Consider the following 18371-nt stretch of genomic DNA (forward strand, 5'->3'; position numbering starts at 1 on the left):
CTCTCATGGTATTGCATTGATGCAGAGGAATAACTTCACTAACAATTTTTCTGTTTAAAATTGTTGTTCAGTGTATCTATATTATTTTCTTAAATGGGATCAAGAGGTATTTTTATGCTGTTTGCAGTTTATTAGCATTGTACACATCCACAGACAAGACAATATCAGGAGAATAAAGTTGATTTTATCTTCTTCAACAATGGTTTGTCATAGTATTTCAACAGTATTAATTAAGTAAAAACAATTTTGACTGACGTCTTTCAACCCTGTAACCCCATTAAGTGACTGGACTCAAAACAGTGAACATCAAAGGGTACATCACACTTGAACCTTTAATTTTACACTGACCTATGATTAAATTGTATGACTACATTCTTTTGATTCGATTTTGTACAAAACAATGCTGGAAAGTAACCACAGAGAAACTATGGGCCCTAAGCAGTCATGGCAACAACCTTGAGGAAGACCTTGATTAAAAAATAAATTATTTTATATTTTCAGGAAGAATTTGGCAAAAGGCTAGATGTTTGTACCGTCTGTCACAGTATCACACAGTAACATCAGTAAAATGCGAGTGGAGAAAAGATAATTCCAAATGGAAACTCAAATAATTTGCCATCAGGGTTTCTGTTCTCAGATCTTATAAATTTTGATGATTTCAAATTATTGTTCTGCAGAGGATGGCTGAGAAATGTACAAAGTTTCAAAAACCCACATACTAAGCTATTGTTCGACTCATTTCATCTTTCGTTTTGCCTTGTCTTCATTGCTTAAGGTCTCTATTGTTTCAAGTTCATTACAACAAATATAAAAATCAACTTTAGAATTTTAAACATTAAATACCACATTTTTAAACCTAGTCACAATCACTGCTTTTAGCAATTTTTCATTTTGTTACTATTAAGTGGAATAAGAATATTACCTTGTAATACAACTCACAACATTAAAAAAAGTCCATTGTTACCATTTATAAACATTGTGTAGCTGTTTAGAGTGTTCCTTTTATGACACCAGCAATTTCCTTACTATTACATGTATTTGGCCTGTTTCAAAGGTATTCTAAAATCAATCAAGACTATGAAGAAAGTGAATGAAATACTTGACAATGATTGGTTATCATTAGCACGATTTAAGCACTAGTCATAACCATTACAATTTCCTCAAATGTGATTGGTGCATCAGCTGCTTCATTTTACACTAATCAGTCTGTACAGTTGTAATTGGACAGTGTAATTGGACAGTTGGATGTAATCAGACACCTGTAATCGGACAGTGGAAGCAGCCAATCATACTAGGTTTACTCAGCTTAATCCACCAATCACAGAATTGATCACAATAACCATAACAACAACCATTTATCCAAAGAAAAACAAGGCAATTTCCAAAATGGAGGAATATTTAACTAAAGACATTGTCTCCAGTGGAGATATTTGTTCTAGGCATACTTGTTTTTTCAGAAATTGAAATGGTTATGATTAATTGGTAACAGGATTTCATTTTGTCCAATTCTGTCAGTAATCATACTCGTGGTAAACAAATCAGACTCCTGCTTTGTGATTGTCTGATTTGTTAATCACTCGTATGATTACAGACCAAATTGGACTCCACTCGGTCCTATTACCATTATTAATGACACAAAGTATGCCTCATGCCTGTAACTGAACAGTGTGATGGAGTAGTTCTTGTGCCATACCTGTGCAAGATTGGGTACTAGGCCTGATTTGTATCCGAATTTAAATAGCCTACGTTGTTCATAGAAGAGAGTTAATTGCTCAATCAGTGAGTAGTTTATTTCTCACATTTTTTCAGTTTTAACTACATGACTTTGTTTCATCCAATTCTGTCAGTAATTATAATGCTCATGGTTTACACACATCACTAATATGATCACAAACAGCATTGGATTACACGCAGTCCTAGCAAAATTTATTTAATAATTTTGTCCAAAAATTGCTTCCTATACTCAACATAAATTACACTATTGGGTATATTGAGAGCTGGTTCACGTTTTGACCAATGAAAAAAAATTACACCAAGTACAAAACCGTATGTACAGAAAAGACAACAACCATCTTCCTTTAATTCCCACAACAAGGGTGGCATAGTTAGCAGGACATTTTTGGTCTTCCACTCCCATGGTACATTTCTTCATCCCAGTTATTGTTCCATGAAAATTTTCTCATGTGAACTTAATGAAATTTCAAAGAGATGGTGAGAATACGTACTGCAAACTGAGACAACCTGGTCAACCAAGCTCATGTGAAGAGACTGTAATTCCATCTTTAGGTGAAAGTTACCTGTTTTGCTGCTTACTTAAGTAAACATTTATGGACCAGAGAAAAAATGTGAAAGCCCACAAGAGAATATGTTATGGAATTTTTAAATCACACTGAATTTGTATAAGTTTTGTGATTTTATACATGTATGAGGTTTCTGAGACGAATAGAACGACGACAGGGCCCCACAGACTGCTGCTTGGGTTCTGGTTCCTCTTCTTCTTTATTATCTTCCTCATCATTTGGCCTTTTGTATCTCCACAAGCCAAGTGTTCCATCCCACTATAACAGAGATCAAGAATAGATTAGGCACAGTATTAAGAAACTTTTTCTTTAAGAATACCAATACCTCATGAATCCTGTGTTCTGAAAACCTTAGTATTAGAGACATCACCATCAAAGGCCTCTTTCACACATATGAAGGACATTACTGAGATAAACTTGTAATAAATTACATTGTTTATATTCAGAATTTTTTATTAGAAATGACAAATAAATACTATTAAAAAGCAAAATGACAGATAAATACTATTAGATGGTAAAATGAGAGATACATAGACAGTAACATGACAGTTGTATCTAGATAGATAATTAAATGAATTATTATCCAACTGCATGAAGTAGAACACAAATAACTTGCTGTTTCTATTTAACACCCTGCAGTGGAATTGTCAAAATACTGCACATCTTTTAAAAATATTCAGCAAGTATACTACACATCAAAGTGTCTTATAAGTTATAGCTATTGCAGTAGAATTGTTCCTGCTTAAAAAAAGTGTTCATCCTAATTTTGTTTTAGTGCTATAATTATTTATTGACTTGAATATTCTGTAAATATGTTTAAATTGTGGTAAATGTTCATCAGAGAACCTGCACAATTGCATAAATGCTGTTTGAATCTTCCTGTCAATGTCCTCTGCACAGCAACAAGTGCAGGCATGGAAAGGTGAAAATTCATCAATTGTGTTTCATTAATTCTGACAAATGGCAATATTAAGCATTTCACATGAACATGACCTTCTACCCTGACCATGAACTTTCACATGAACTTTCACACTGCTGAAGGACATGCATGGGTTAAATTTGTGAAAGAGTAAATTGAATGGCACTATTGCCCTAACTGGATTCTACAGTTACAGAATTATTGCTTGGAACTTGACTACTCACCGAAGTGCTGACAATCTCATTTTCATAGGGGTGCCATGACACATCCCGCACTGCTGATCTCTGTATATTAGTCAAGGTGAGCAAAATGTACTTTAGAAGAAACTATTCTCCAATCTCATTGAAGGGCTAAGTGCACAGCTGATTTCTGGCAATTTTTTGGAGGTCTTGTTATCATTAATTTTTTGCTTAGGCTTGAAAGTTTTAAACCTTTGGCATACCAATTCTAGAGTAAATGAAAAGAAAATGTTTTTTTCTCTCTAGTTTGCTCTTCATTTTAAAGAATTTATTCATTGAGAAGATTTTTAAATGGTTGCCAAAAATAGTACATTGGTTGTTGGCAGATTTCAAAAGAAAAAAATATTTGGGAAATACTATAAAAAAAAAACCTTAGACAATATATAGCCTACAATACTGCCACTGTAAATCACTTACCTCTAGCAGGTGATTTACAAGTTTTTTTGTGGGTTATTATACTGTTAAACTAATAGGAAGTGTAGTCTATTGCCTAAATATCTTCAGGCCAAAATTAAGTTGTGAAAATGTTCTTGCTTGTCATATGCCTGATAAACATATGCCTGGTGAGTTTCTCCCTGCATTCCTGCTTACCAACCTTTTTTTCCCCCTTCCCTGAGGCAATCAATTTTTTGCTTTGTCAGCACAAAAGGATACATGTCCACTCAGTCTGGAGATTATTTTTCCAGTCAATGCATCATAAACTACACACAAACAAAAACAAAAAAGATTTTTATTATTAAAAGTTATCCATTTTGTGACCACAAAGAGAAGAAAAATACTGTTACCAACTCTTTGATTTAACTTCTACCTTTAGTTACTGAATACAGTCAGTAATGTGGCACTTACTAACAACAGCACCAGTGGAACATCCCGAGTAGATATATCGCTAAAGAAAGAAGAAAAATATCAAAATCAAAAGCTGCAATTTTAGCAAATTAAGGCAGAAAAAGAAGCCTGAGTTAGTCAGGAATTATTCAACATTCAAACTTGTGCCTCCCAGATACTAGCCATGAAGCCACAAGTTGGGAGAAGACACATTTTACAGGATTTTAACTAAGAGGGTTCTTTCTTTCCTATGGAAGAATCTGACCATCATTTTTTAATGAAATAAATTTCATTAGACCTGCAGATAAAAATCAAGTAATGCAATGATCCTCTATATAGGCTGCAATTTAAGAAATTGTAGAAAAGAGAAAAATCTAACAGGAAGAAAACAGAAATTTTTGAAATACTGGCAAGTTCAATATTCACTGTTCAGGCATGCTAAAAAAATTTCACACATGCATTGTATCACGCAGAGCTAAGACTCATTATAGATGTGCAGTTTTTCCAGTAATAAGCACTTGCTCACAATTTTACACATTCTTTATTTCAACAGGCCATTACAACTATTTGTCGTTACAACAGTTGCCCTAGCTTGATCTTCTTGAGAAAGTGAAGGCCATATAATAAGCCCTCTACTGGTAGCAGGATTAAATTACCTGTCCTGTGGTGCGGAGAGGTGAGAAGTAACAGCGAACAAGAGTGTGTAAGACACTGTGGCCACGATAAGTCATGACAGATGAATCACCATCCAGCTTGGAACGTCTCACAGCTTAGGTCAGCAAAAAGGAAGAACAGAGAATTTACTTGGAACACATTTGTACTAAATGACACACCACACTAAAAAAGAGGAACAACAACTAAGCTAGACAACACAATAAAATTACATTTTCGTGGGACTGGTTGCCAGCGGTAGTCCCACCTCTGACCAGCTACAGCACGTTTTGTAGCCTGCAAGGCAAATGCAAAGGTTTGAATCAGCATCACCATACCCCAACAGCTGAAGAAAGTTGCCAGGCAGGAAGCATTAACCATAACAATGAGGCACAAGGTTTATTTTTTTTCTCATATGTGTTAAACCTAACTGTAAAAGATTAATTGCTTTTGGTAAGAGCTGTCCCTTTGCAGTTTTTGAAAGTCTGAACTCAGAGACAAATTTCTCACTTTGTTTCATGCAGTTGTCAATCATCATCACAATAGACAGAGAAAAAAAAAAACAAATTGGATTAAAATTTCTCCAGTCACAATTCTCTGACAACTATTTCACAACATTCACACAGCCCTTAATTGCCTTTCCTTTTATTTTTCTCCGTTTTCTTTGTGCTCACTCGACCAGTCTACACTGTTTTTCCTTCAAATCCCTTGAGTCAAGCAAATGTCACACTTGCTTCCTATTTCCATTCCAAAAACTCATAACATGTCCTTTTCAACCTTCTAAAATATCTCAATTGTTTCAACAGATATGTGCAGTGTGACTGACAGTGTAGTATTTCAGTCAGTTGTTTTAATTTTCATTAAAATAATTGGAAGTAACAAGTACACAAATTTTACCAAAGATGTGAAGATTCTTAAGTTAGTGAAAAAATTCTAAAGCTATCAAATATTCAAAGATGTTTTGCCCTTTAACTCCCATGGGTGACCAAGACAATTTCTCCTTACAATATTGATACACTAACTACAATATCTGGCTGAAAAGTGATGAGATTTAAAGAAAAAGATCCATTAGGGGATAATATTATTAGTTGATCCATACCTAATTCTCCAAACTAACATCATAAGAATTGTGTGACAGACAGTAAGAAGAATTACTAAACAGGACCTTAGGAGTGAAAGGGTTACTTAATTCATCTACCTTCACCGATATCAAAATGAAAAATGAAGAGCAAAAAGTGATGGAAACTTTATAAACCCTTTCCCTCCCAAGATCTCATCAGTAATTCTCCTTACTGTCTGCCATACCATTCATATGATGTTAGTTTGGAGAATTTAGTATTGGATCAAATAAAAATCCCCTTATGGCTATTTTTCTTTATTCTCATCACTTGTCTGCTTGATATTGCATTGACACTGTAAGGAGAAATACTCTCTTGGTCACTCATGGGAGTTAAAGGGTTAAAGAAACACTCACACAGATGCCTTCCTCAGCAGAAAACTTTCTCATATCCCACAATTTGATTGTCTGGTCTTTGGAGTTAGTGATAAGGTGCCGTCCATCTCCCTGAAATAAGCAAAACAGTTACTATCAGACAGGAAACATTTTCACTAACCCATGCACCTTCAAGACACAGCACACAGCAACTGCTTTAAAAGGCTTATAAAACATCATTTAATGAACACAGCAGTAATCAATTGAGATAAATGCAACTGTTAGACAAGCAAGGTCAGGCACATGATGCAAGCCAAGTTCTGTGTTTAGGGACTTCAAACAAGATGTAACATACCCTTGGGTCAATGTGGGTGATACCATCAGCATGTCCAGCTAAAACACCCACTGGGCATGGGCAATTCTCAGATAGCTGCCGGCGATCCCAGACCTGTAAAAGCAGATAATAAGGGTTATATGCATACATTAATGTGTCCAACACTAACTTTTACATAAAATTGTTTCAAAATAAGAGAAAAATGCTCTTTTCTGATCTTTCATCCCTACACCAATTGTTATATTTCCTTTAAGTTCAGCAGGACGACATCAACACTTAAAAAATAATTCCTAACAAAATCATCACTGTTATAAATTGTATTTTAATCAAGACAACTAGCAAAGAAAATTATTGTCATCACTATAGCCATTCAGCCTATTGGCCCACCCAGCGATTGCCTGATCACAGTTTCCTTCACATAAAGTGACTAGTTGTATTACTACTGCCCCCTGGATGGGATTTCAGTCCATTGCAAGCTTACCCCCAGCATTTTATTGTGCTTCCCTGACAATTTGCCAGTACCCATTTGTACTCCCAGGTGACTTCCACTGTGCGAGTACAGCATTTTTCTCAGAAAAAGCAAGTCCAGTGCACTGACCAACAGGCCAAAGTGTCTGTCCAAAAAAGTCAATTAGAACTCTAGGGAAATCAACATTCCAGACATGCCATAAAGTGAAGGTGACCAAGTTGCAATTGGTTTCAGTTTTTGCATTGGATTGGTCAAAGGAATGGCACAAGTGGTCAGGACAAAAACTTTAATCAATGCAATTTCTGATTATTTTCCACACTACATTAAAAATAGCTCTTACCTACAAGCTATTGCTATATTTTCCATTAAAATATTTGTTTCTTATTCTGCCATGATAAGAACTTGTCCATTTAAGATTTAATTCTATTTCAAAGTATAATTTCTGATACCCAAACCTTACAGAGACCATCGTCTGCTCCAGAGAACAGAATATGAGAGCTGTCGTCTGCAAATGCTACCGTATTTACATCATCTTCATGACCATGGACCTGCAGTTCAAAAGGGACAATGGAGAAATAAAGAAATAAAGAAATGTCTATTCACTCTAAGCTAAGAAACACAATAACTTGTCTGAGTGGTTCTGTAATTATAGTTTGTCTCAAGTAATAATTGATTATTAATAATACATTCAAGGTTCATTATAGCTATAAGAAATTCTTAAGTTAGTGAAAAAATTCTTAAGCTATCAAGTATCAAGCCCTCCTGGAGAATGTCCAGCAAAGGGCTACAAAATTTATAACTATCATCAAACATGTCTTACAGAGAAGAACTGAGTAATCTTCATTTATTGCCTCTTGATTATTGATTATTGTCCTAATAACCACTCATGTTCAAGAGTTTTGTTATGGTTTTGTTCAAGACTAATTTCAGAGACTTAGTATAAGAGTACTCACCCTCAAAGTCCGCTGATTACTTTCTCGATCATACACATATATGGCAGCATCATTGGCTCTAAACACATTGCATACAGGAAATCAATGTAACAGTTATACATGACAACCTGTAAAGGGTGGCTTTAAAGATTAAGCTCAAGTCAACCCTCTGGTGCCTCTAGTGCCACAAGTCACTGCCTCTTTTCTCTGGGAGACTTATATGCATATACCATAGCCTTCAAGAACTTTAAAATCATGACACCTGAGATTTCTAAGCAGTGATTCTTCCAGGAGTACAGGTTTAGTTTGTGTGACCAGTCACAGGTACCATGTATCAGGTATTTCTTGAAAATGATACAATGTTATCAAAATTCAAGTTTTTGTCATTTTTTTGAGATGTCATAACTAATGTTTGATTTCTTGTTACTCTCTTGTGATTCAGAATGGTAACACTAAGTAAGAATTCATCTTTAACAAGAGTATGAATACTAACCCTGCTAAAATTTCTTTATTGTTATGAGAAAACTTTATTGAAAATGCACAAAATCTTGAATCTTCTGGGCTAGAGGGGAGAATGAGATCATAAATAAACAAATTGTTCTTTACTAGGTTTACAGAAATTACAGAAAATGGGGCCTAGAAAATTTCAAGCTTCACTAGCATTTAAATCAATTTCTCACTGATATTACATACAGTTGGGGAGCACTAGATCAGACCCAATTAGACCCTGAGTTTTTAGCCATACAAAATGGCAAGAGAGGAGGGCTTACCAGACTTTTTGTACACACCAACTTTTCCTACTAAGTTTATTTGTCCCCAGCTAGGCTCCATTTGTACCCAGTCCATCTTTTTGTTTCATACCCACAGTATGTTTTTATGTTCATACAAGTTCTCCTGGGTTTTCATTACCAAATTAATGAACATTGGGATGGGTACAAATTGACCAGCAGGTTGGGAACGAGCCATTACAAACTGGGTTAGTCAACACTTGGGTTCAAATCAACTGAGGATTGAATGTCCAGGAGTAAAAATGACTGGATATCTAAATTCTCCCTGAACTGTTAAAAGACCTCCCTACACATTATGCACATTTTGAAAATTTGTCAAGTTTAGAAGGATAAATTAAGGAGAAAGTAACTTACTTTAAGCATAAAGCTGGATGTGTTTCATAGTCACCATAAATGTTGCAGAGATGAACTAAAAAATCGAGAGCATTAAAAAGTTATAAAAACACAGTTATTGTCTTTATCACCTAGAAAGACTTGTCTGCTTATCTGATGTTAGTTTGTGGTTAATATGTTGTAGTTCAAATTTTCCTTGATTCTGTATTTCATAGTAAGTTTGATTTTAATTCCACTTTATCTTGTATTTTTGTATCTATCATCATTTACTGAAACAATGAGAACCAAAAATCCAGCAGGTTTACAGAATAATTTTTTCAATCAAGTACCAAGTTTGTACTAAAACATACCACCACATCTGAAAATAAACCCAACTTTCAAAGTTGTTATCATTCAATCACTAATTAACAACCAGTTAATTACCCATTATAAAAGGGTTTTTTCTGAAAAATTTTATATCCCACATCCCATTTAAGGAAAAGAAGACCCATTATCTAAAAAACCCTGTCCACAATTACCAGCAGTATTGATGCTTGAATTACACAGAAGGTATTATTTTGGTTTGTGTGACTTTGTATGGTTAGATAGTTATGATCAGAGAAAAGTTCGTTACTTTTGTTTGCTTTAATTGGAAGAGGATTGTGCAGATAATAGTGGCAACTGTAACACATCAAACAATTCAACATGGGGACACAGCCAATACCTGTTCAATTTGTCCTTGGACTCAGTACCTCATAACCATCATTTTATAACAACAAATTTTAACTTCAATGATTCTTTTCCATAATGTAGCAATGATTTGTTCCATCAGTGGAAGTTTTGTTATCATGGTATTTTGGTATCATACTATTCTTCAACTTACTGTAGTCAGACCAGCTAGAATATATGAGGTATTGCTGATCAGGGCTAGTAAAAGAAACAAATATATTAATAATAAGCATTAACCTGAAGTTCAAACTCTTAAGTCCTTGGAGAATAGTAGAAACCAACTAAGAGCTGGATAAATTAAACTGGTGGAATTGCATGTTATCTTGAACTTTATCCGGTTTTTATGTAAATGTATAAAAGGAAAAAAACACTTCATTTCAAACCTAAAGTCTGTGTCTATTATACTCCAGCCTACGTCTCTTGCCACTATGTTTCGAAACTCTTTGAACTGTCCATGGGTTGTGTCGTACAGACGGATGTTTTGATCTGTAGGAAGTGAAAAAAGTCACCAGTTAGGAGATTCCTCTCTGAACAAATCCTAGGAGGAGATTGGCTGATTAAAATCTAGGAAAATCTAGGAAAATCCTAAGAAAATTGACAAGGTAGTGATGTTTGAATCATTATAATAATTGCAATTAAACGGGATGAACTCTTTATGCCCTAACATCAGTACCCATATTCTCCAAACTCTTTTCTTTTACATCTCCTTTGGTGCTAACAAGGAGAATTTGTCTAACAATCAAAGTGTCTATTTGTGATCATTTCCTTTATTCTCAAGATAATGAATGATTCAGCTGCAGTATTACTGTAAGGCAAAAATAGATGCCGGCCAATCTTAGGGTTTTAAGGCTTAAAATATGAAGACAAAACGGTTTGTTGATGATCATTATCTTTTAATTATTATCACAAACCTTGACAAGCTGAAAGAAATACTGTTCCATCACTGGAATACTGGCCACAAAACAGCTTTTGGAGAAACTGAGCTTTTGTTGCTTTCTTGTTGGGGATATAACTGCAAAAAGGAAACAAAACTATTCTAAAACCACGATACAAGTGTACTACTAACAGTCTTCCACTAGTTTTCGCTGCCATGTGCCAATGACTTGACTATAGAACACGATTATGGTGAAAAAAGCCTCTGGGTTTCTCTGTTGCATTATTTCCAGTCACTACTGTACGAGAATTGAAAGGTTGACTGTAACTATGATGTAAGACTGTATATTGAGAGTAGAGACTTCAGATCAACTGGGTTGAAAATGTAAATTGGTCACTGTACAGAGTTTATATAAAAGCAGATGTTTCAAATATTAGCCCTTCCTCAGCACTGGAAACTGTGTAAGGTGACCAATTTACATCATCAACTCAGTTGACAAACAAAATTATTGGGAGACTTCAAAGCTGTGTAAACTGTCTTCCAGGAAAAAATAGCAAGCAATATCATTTAACATACTGTATGAAAAGATCTTTACTTACATGTATAACTACTAAAAAGTGATGATCAGAGTAAAACCGATCCTCCCTAACACAAACTTTATTCAGTTGACCTTCACTTTATCTTGAATTTCATGTCATTTCAATTAAGGATCATTTTTACATCACTGATTGTCACCCCTCTGGAAATCCCCATAGTCTCAATTTGTTCAAGAGTAAATCTACTTTTTACTTACTTGGCTGAAGCCGCAGCCTTGTCACTAGAGGTAAAGTTTGGCCGATTATGAAGGGAACTTTCTCTCTGCAAAATGTCCACAAAGGTTATCAAAGGATACCTTAGATTTGGTTAGTGGTTTCCAACTTAAAATGAATGGTGTGGGATACCATAACCCAGATAAGAGTCTTTTTTAACTCATTTTGCTATGTTCTTGGGCAAGACACTTAGGAGAGCCTTCTCTAGTAAGGGGTGTCAATAGATTTTTAATGAGACTAGACAGAGTGTTGAAGGAAGGGTGGTAGGTCTTGCAGTGAGCTAGCATCCTGTTCAAGGGCAGTGGTCATCTCATGCCATGGAAATCTGAGATGGCATTGTAAGCTGCTAGCAACTCAGCCCATTAGACTTAGTTAACCTTCCAGATTTTCCAAAACAGTTAGAAAGTGGAATATTATCAGCACTTACCCTGTGAAGCCTTGAACAAATATTTTGACCACCTAAAATTTGACCACTTGACAATAATGTGTCCAGTTTAAACACACTTTGCTGCAAGTGATAATTAAAAAATACAAGGAAAAAAGTTTAAAGAAAACAGTTCTCTCATAGTTATAGACACTAAAACTTCCTGATGTCTAAATATAAAAGCAGAGTATTAAAAAAATTACAAATCTAGATGCACTCATTTTTCAAAACTGTGTTAATAGCTGTTGTGTTCTAAATTTTTCTTGGGTTTAAAAATTATAAAAGCAGCATTAATTATGGTTTTCCTATGTCTCAAAATCAGTATTCTGGGCCAGATATAATTATAGCAATGAAAAAAATTCAGACCAGAGAAAAAAAGAACAACAACAAACATAATTATCCTATAACTTACATCAACAACTAGAGTATTAGGATTTGGATCAACTAAAGAGAAAAACAGAGAAAACTGGGTTAGACTGGATTGAATTTTGATCATATTTATATCACTGACAGAAAAATTGAAGCAAAATAAGTTATTTGCATGGATTGTTGTAATTGCTTTGATACAGTGCTTTTGCTCCCAAGTTCTGAATGACTAATACTCTCTTGTAGCAGACATTCATCTATTCTAATTTAATAAAGAGATTTTGTTTCAAATAAATGGAATATAACATCTTTTTTTATAGTTTCACATTTTCTCACAACCTGTTTGCTGTAAAATGTACCAATAATGTATGGAGAAGATACATAGTAATCATTTTTGGGAGCTCAGGGGTCAACAATACCTGGAGGACTGGCTGCTTTACCATTGTGATAAGCAAAATCTTCATCAAAATCTTCATCATCATCACTGTCACTTGATGACATGCCATGAATGATGTGGATCCCACTGCCTCCCTCAGTGGTAGCACGCACAAGCCGAGCCTGACCACTGGAGACAATATTCAAGAAAGTAGAATTTAATGAAGATGGACTAACATAATTGTGTGAAGGTAGAGTAGCAGAGTAGACTAACTGATTTGCTGAAAATCTCACTGAATAAAATTGACACTGATATTAATTTGAAGTCGAAGCTGATTGATTGACAGAATGACTGACAATGAGACAGACAGACAGACTCAAAGACAGACTAACCAATAGACAGACAGATTGATGGACTGACAGACTGATTAGGCTGTTCCAAATCTCTCCCTTGATATAATCAGCATATTTATTTGACTAAGTGCCCACATGTGTGCCCTCCCCCTAATAGGTGCTAAACACCTTGGCCATGACGTCAAACGTGCACCCTCTTGAATAATCACCCCCTCCACCCCTCCACCCTCACTTTCCTACAAAGGAAAACCCTTTTCTATTATAAATTTTTAAGCTTTGACTCAAGTGGAAGCAGTACATGAGAATAGCTTCTTTTCTATATCCATATGCTTGCAGAGTTCCTTTCTGTGCATTATCTGTGCTTTAAATTTTTTGTGCTATTGCTGCATAGACTCAATAAGCACCCCCTTCAATTATGTGCCCTCCTGGCAACAAGCACCTCTCCTCTTAAGTGAAATTTTGAATAAGTAGCTCATGCTTTTTCAAGGAAATTTAGTACTTGAAAAAGAGCGCTCACAGTACAACAGTTGCATTACTTTTTGGGTCATAGAAGTATAACTACAGTAAATGTGCAATTACTCAAGACTCTTATTCTTTTTTTTTCGAAGTCTTGATACTTAATATAACTAAGTTTACAGAAATGTTATTGACAAATAGATTCTATGTTGATGCATGTCTGTTCAGTAATAGATCACAGATAATGTCAAAATGTGGTAAGAATATGAAAGTGGTACACGAGTTACAGTCATTGATTTTCTAACCATGTTTTGACACCATCTGTGATCTATCGCTGTACAGACCTGCTGCAAGATAAAAACTCTTTGTATTATGTGATTAAAAAGTAAATTGTTGTCTATGGTGACGTCATCTTCGCGTCTTTCCTCCAATAGAGCATAAGAAAGAACCAATCAAAACAACAAAAATGTTTCTTTCTATTATATTACCTCGACTACCATTTATTCTTTAAAACTCCGATTAAAGCATTAATCTAATTATCGGATACGTGAAATACGAATCTGTATAAATGTTACTTTTTCCTATTCGAAGTACACTTCATAACACTCAAAAAAACATAAAAGAATGAGATAATTGAAAAAGAAACCTTATTATGTAAACTCGAAAACACTAAATAATTTAACTGCAGTGGAAAACTAGAAGGCTTCTTACCTACGAAGCAGAAACGCAAGCACGCTCACAAGGTCAGATTCGTTGTCGTCGCTATCCGCATCTTCAGTAACACCGGGATTTGACGTCGATTCATCTCGATTCTGTTCGACCTCCCTCCTGGAGCCACGTGTATTTCGGCTGCCCATACTCAGTCCTGAATTGAGCAAGGACTCGTAAAGCACGTTTTACAGCCGATTTCCCGGTATTTTCTTACATAACTTTGCATAAAGCGACACCAGAAAGTAATGTTTTGGTGTGTTGAGTCTACCACTGAACCCGTCTCGCTTTCATGTTTGTTTGTACTATTCATATCCAGACCCTGCGCGAGTACAGTTAGATACTACAACATCCAACATGGCGAACCGTGCGATGTCGCGAAGACCAACGAATAAGTGGGCAATAGACTTGACTAGTCGGTACGATCTCGAAATTTTCACCGACTGCTCTTTTATTTTATTTGTTGTGTAACTTGTGATTGTCCTTTAAGTAACAGCTTAAGCTTTTATTGTAGACAAATGAGAGGTTTTGTATTTTCGTTCCCAACGTTTATGGTAAATTTGTTCCCCTAGACCTCGTTATGTGCCCGATAGACAGTTTGTTCAGCATAGTGAGCTTCCAGCACCACTTGGGTACACAGAGCACAAAGTTCAGCATGTGGTTTGTATAATTTTTTCTTTTCTTAGAATTTTGTCGGATTCCTGGGTAAGTTTTCAGACTCTTTGTGACATTATTTGGGAACTGAGAGAGTATTGCATTTTGTCGTGTATACACACAACAATACAAATAGTGTAAGGGTTGGATTGAAGTAAATTTAACGGCTCAAAAACCGTAATCAGTTAAACTGTAAACCGATTTCTTTATTTTGCATGGTAGAGTTTCATAAAATACTATTGCAGCAAACTCTGACATTACTAGTGATGTGTATTGCGACAGAGCCCCTTTAATTTGAAGTCTTATTTTTGTATTAGGAATCACGAGAGGCAAATAGCACTCACCTTGTGGCAAAGGTACACTTCATAATATTCATTAGGAATTTTTAAAGATGTTCAAATATGCTATTTACATAGGTTTATTTTAAAGCGTGTAAGAACCATCTTGTGATTTTCCAAGAGTCACATAGTTCCTCATTTGAAGAAATTTAGGTCATGTTTGGGTTCCTCTTTGGAGTCTCAAAGTTCAAGAGGAAATAAATCTTTACATTTCTTTTGAATATATAGTTAAAAATCATAGAATAGTTTCTTTAGCACACATCTTTTTTAGTTCCCTCCAGAATTAACAACAGATGTAATTTTGAATTTTTCACTTTCAGAAATCTTGGGATATAGCTCTTGGACCATTCAAGCAAGTTCCAATGAATCTGTTTATTATGTACATGGCGGGTAATTCTATTTCTATTTTCCCAATCATGATGGTGGGTATGATGTTCCTGAGGCCAGTCAAAGCTCTCCTAGCCATCAAATCAAGTAAGTACTCTTTGGCTCTGTTGGGACAATTTAAAAACAAAAAGGATTATTATTGCCTTATTATTATAGCCTAACCTCATTAATTTGTTTTATTTTGTTATTTTTTCAGCTTTTGTATCTCTTGAAGGAGAACATGACCATGTTGCTCTTCAAAAATTTTTCTATCTTCTTGGAAACCTTTCTCTTGTTGCACTGGCGCTTTACAAATGTCACTCCATGGGACTCTTACCAACTGCCACATCAGACTGGTTGGCATTCATGGCACACAAGACTGTGAGTTTGTTTCTTTCTAATCACTTTATTGTTGGATACAGAAAACCATGTACTAGGGAGAAGACTTTTTCGTATCCTGAGTGTGTTAAAAGTACAGCAATTTGCTATTTTGCGGAATTGTTACATCATTATTGAAACCAAATATTTATTCAGTTGATGCCTTGTATGGGAGTAAGAGAGTACTTTCCCCTGTTTTTGTGACACCTTTTAACTGCCATGTATAGGTAGTTTGTCAAGTTGCTGTCTGAATTTTTACTCTTTTAAAATGTGTTTTTGCAATGTTACTTCAAACTCCTTGTTTACTACAACATAAGTGAGTTAATTTTCTCTATACAATTATTCATGTATAAATATTATTATATTATCATTGTTTTTTTTCAGAGAGTTGAGTACAGTGGAGGAGGTTTCATTCTTTAGCATCAGAGAAAGTTATTTGTTGTCACAAAAGTAGCACTCCAGGCCGGCTTCTTTTGTTTACATTTCTTAACCCTTTAACTTCCAAGATCTCATTAGTAATTCTCCCTATTGTCAGCTATATAGTTGTCATGATGTTAGTTTGGAGAATTTGGTATTGAATCAACTAATAATAATCCACTAATGAATATTTTTCTTTATTCTTATCACTTGTCTACTTCATATTGTATTGATATTGTAAGGAGAAATTCTGTCTTGGTCACTCATGGGAGTTAAAGGGTTAAAACAAAAACTGATGATGTATTACAAGTAAATTAATCTGTGAAATGACGTGTACATGATATAGCTTTCAGATGAGTCATACCCTGTAGCATTTTATTCCCTCTCTCTAAACTAACCCTTAACATAATGGAAAACTGTAAGCCTCCAGACTTGTGTACTTTGTACAGGTGTGAGCTGGCATTTTGTTTGGGACTTCCCTTGGAAACACAAGTACAACTGTTTGTGCAACAGACCTACGAAAAAGGGAAGTTTAGAGCTGCACAAAGTGTCCTATTGGTTCGAATGTGGCACAAAATTAACAGTACAAAGAAGAACAATGATCTTTTTTGTTGTGTTTAAACTGCAAATTTATGTTGTAGACTTTAGGATCCAAGCTGGTAGAAGCTTTCCTGCTATTTCTTATGCCTTTTCCTGTGTATAATCTCCATGGTGATCTCAGTATGAATGTTATAACAAACATGTAATAGAGTTAAAGAAAGCAGAGGTTACAATCACATGCAGAGTACTTTGTTCCCTCATGAAGTAATATTTAAGTACAATTGAAAGCAATGATACTAATGATAAATCTTGTGCAGATTGTATTTGAAATAAATTGAAGAGACAAATTATCAATTGACATGACATACATTTCTTTTTGGGGATTAGAAGAGAACAGAAATGCTGCTATTTAACACCACACTTTCGCAAAGCGATCAAATAATTTGTTAAATAGATTTTTTTCTGGAGGTCTGGCTGACTATCCCACAATAGTGAGATTTTCAAATTATTAATTATTTTCGTCCCAAGGTGAAAGTTGTGAGGAATCCTTGCATGTTACTGGATAAGACACTTTCCTATCACTCCCAATGCCTCTCCACCCAGGGGTATATATGGGGACAGGCAAACTGGCAAGCCTAACAAAAATTGTTCAGGAGAGGGGGTTGGGGAGGTAAAACTTTTATAAAGTAGCCTTCTGTCCAGAGGGAGTAGCTCTTCTTCAAGCACTACTTCTCGATACTTCAAGCAACTTGCTTGGCTCCAGCTAGGTAAGCCATTAAACTTATAAGCTGACTTCCAGCCTGTGTCAGATCCCCTACCCCCTCTCCCTTCAATCTATCTATGGGTGTGTTACTATTTTTCTGAAAAAAAGGGTATGCTTGTAATGACAAGTTCACACACTACTGTTCAATGAAGTGTGACATGCAACTGGCAGTGCAAGGAGAGGGGTAAGGCATGGGTTGATTGAAAAGTAATTGGTCTCACAAAAGAAGTTTCTGCATTTTCTCAATCCAAATTCCCTAACTTACTAAAAATTCCCTCACACACACACACACACACACACGCACACACATGCACATGCACACACACACACAGATTGCAGTACCAATAAGGACACTACAAGGAAGTTCTACCTGCCAAAAGCTCTGACTTGCATGGCCTGTTCTTTACTGGGATGATTATTTTCTCTCAGAGAGTGACTTATCAGGGTTTTAAACCAAACTTTCTGTACTTCCACCCTGAAAATGAAAAGCTGAAAAGTTTTACGCCAGATTTATAGTATAATTTTAAATCAAATTGACCAAGAAATGATTCAATTAGAAGAACCTGCTACACCTAAGGGGTGTTCTGGTTTATCAATTCTAAACGCCACAGATTCCAGC

General features: G+C 35.3%; 2 protein-coding genes across 3 annotated transcripts; one reads left to right on the plus strand and one right to left on the minus strand.

Annotated features, from left to right (window-relative positions):
- Positions 1-164: 164 nt before the first annotated feature.
- LOC113683666 (DDB1- and CUL4-associated factor 11) lies at positions 165-14603 on the minus strand. 2 transcript variants are annotated; one of them, XM_027200936.2, is made up of 20 exons: positions 14300-14603; positions 12823-12968; positions 12450-12481; positions 12041-12121; positions 11598-11662; positions 10842-10942; positions 10314-10416; positions 10085-10128; positions 9244-9298; positions 8595-8663; positions 8123-8180; positions 7625-7717; positions 6722-6814; positions 6409-6498; positions 5168-5231; positions 4940-5052; positions 4305-4344; positions 4113-4159; positions 3444-3503; positions 165-2558 (listed from the first exon to the last, which is right to left on the minus strand). In XM_027200936.2, the coding sequence occupies exons 1-20, from the start codon at positions 14443-14445 to the stop codon at positions 2415-2417; spliced, it is 1644 nt and encodes a 547-aa protein (XP_027056737.2). In that variant the 5' UTR covers positions 14446-14603; the 3' UTR covers positions 165-2414. The 2 variants fall into 2 exon arrangements, with proteins under 2 accessions (XP_027056737.2, XP_089057113.1); XM_089200987.1 differs by lacking the exon at positions 12041-12121 and having other exon boundaries at positions 14300-14445.
- On the plus strand, positions 14597-17343 carry LOC113683668 (ER membrane protein complex subunit 4). The gene is made up of 6 exons (XM_027200939.2): positions 14597-14715; positions 14869-14956; positions 15268-15306; positions 15609-15762; positions 15872-16035; positions 16417-17343. The coding sequence occupies exons 1-6, from the start codon at positions 14654-14656 to the stop codon at positions 16450-16452; spliced, it is 543 nt and encodes a 180-aa protein (XP_027056740.2). The 5' UTR covers positions 14597-14653; the 3' UTR covers positions 16453-17343.
- Positions 17344-18371: the final 1028 nt, after the last annotated feature.

This window comes from Pocillopora damicornis, chromosome 3 (assembly GCF_964200805.1).
Source record: "Pocillopora damicornis chromosome 3, jaPocDami1.2, whole genome shotgun sequence".
NCBI classification, from domain to species: Eukaryota; Metazoa; Cnidaria; class Anthozoa; order Scleractinia; family Pocilloporidae; genus Pocillopora; species Pocillopora damicornis.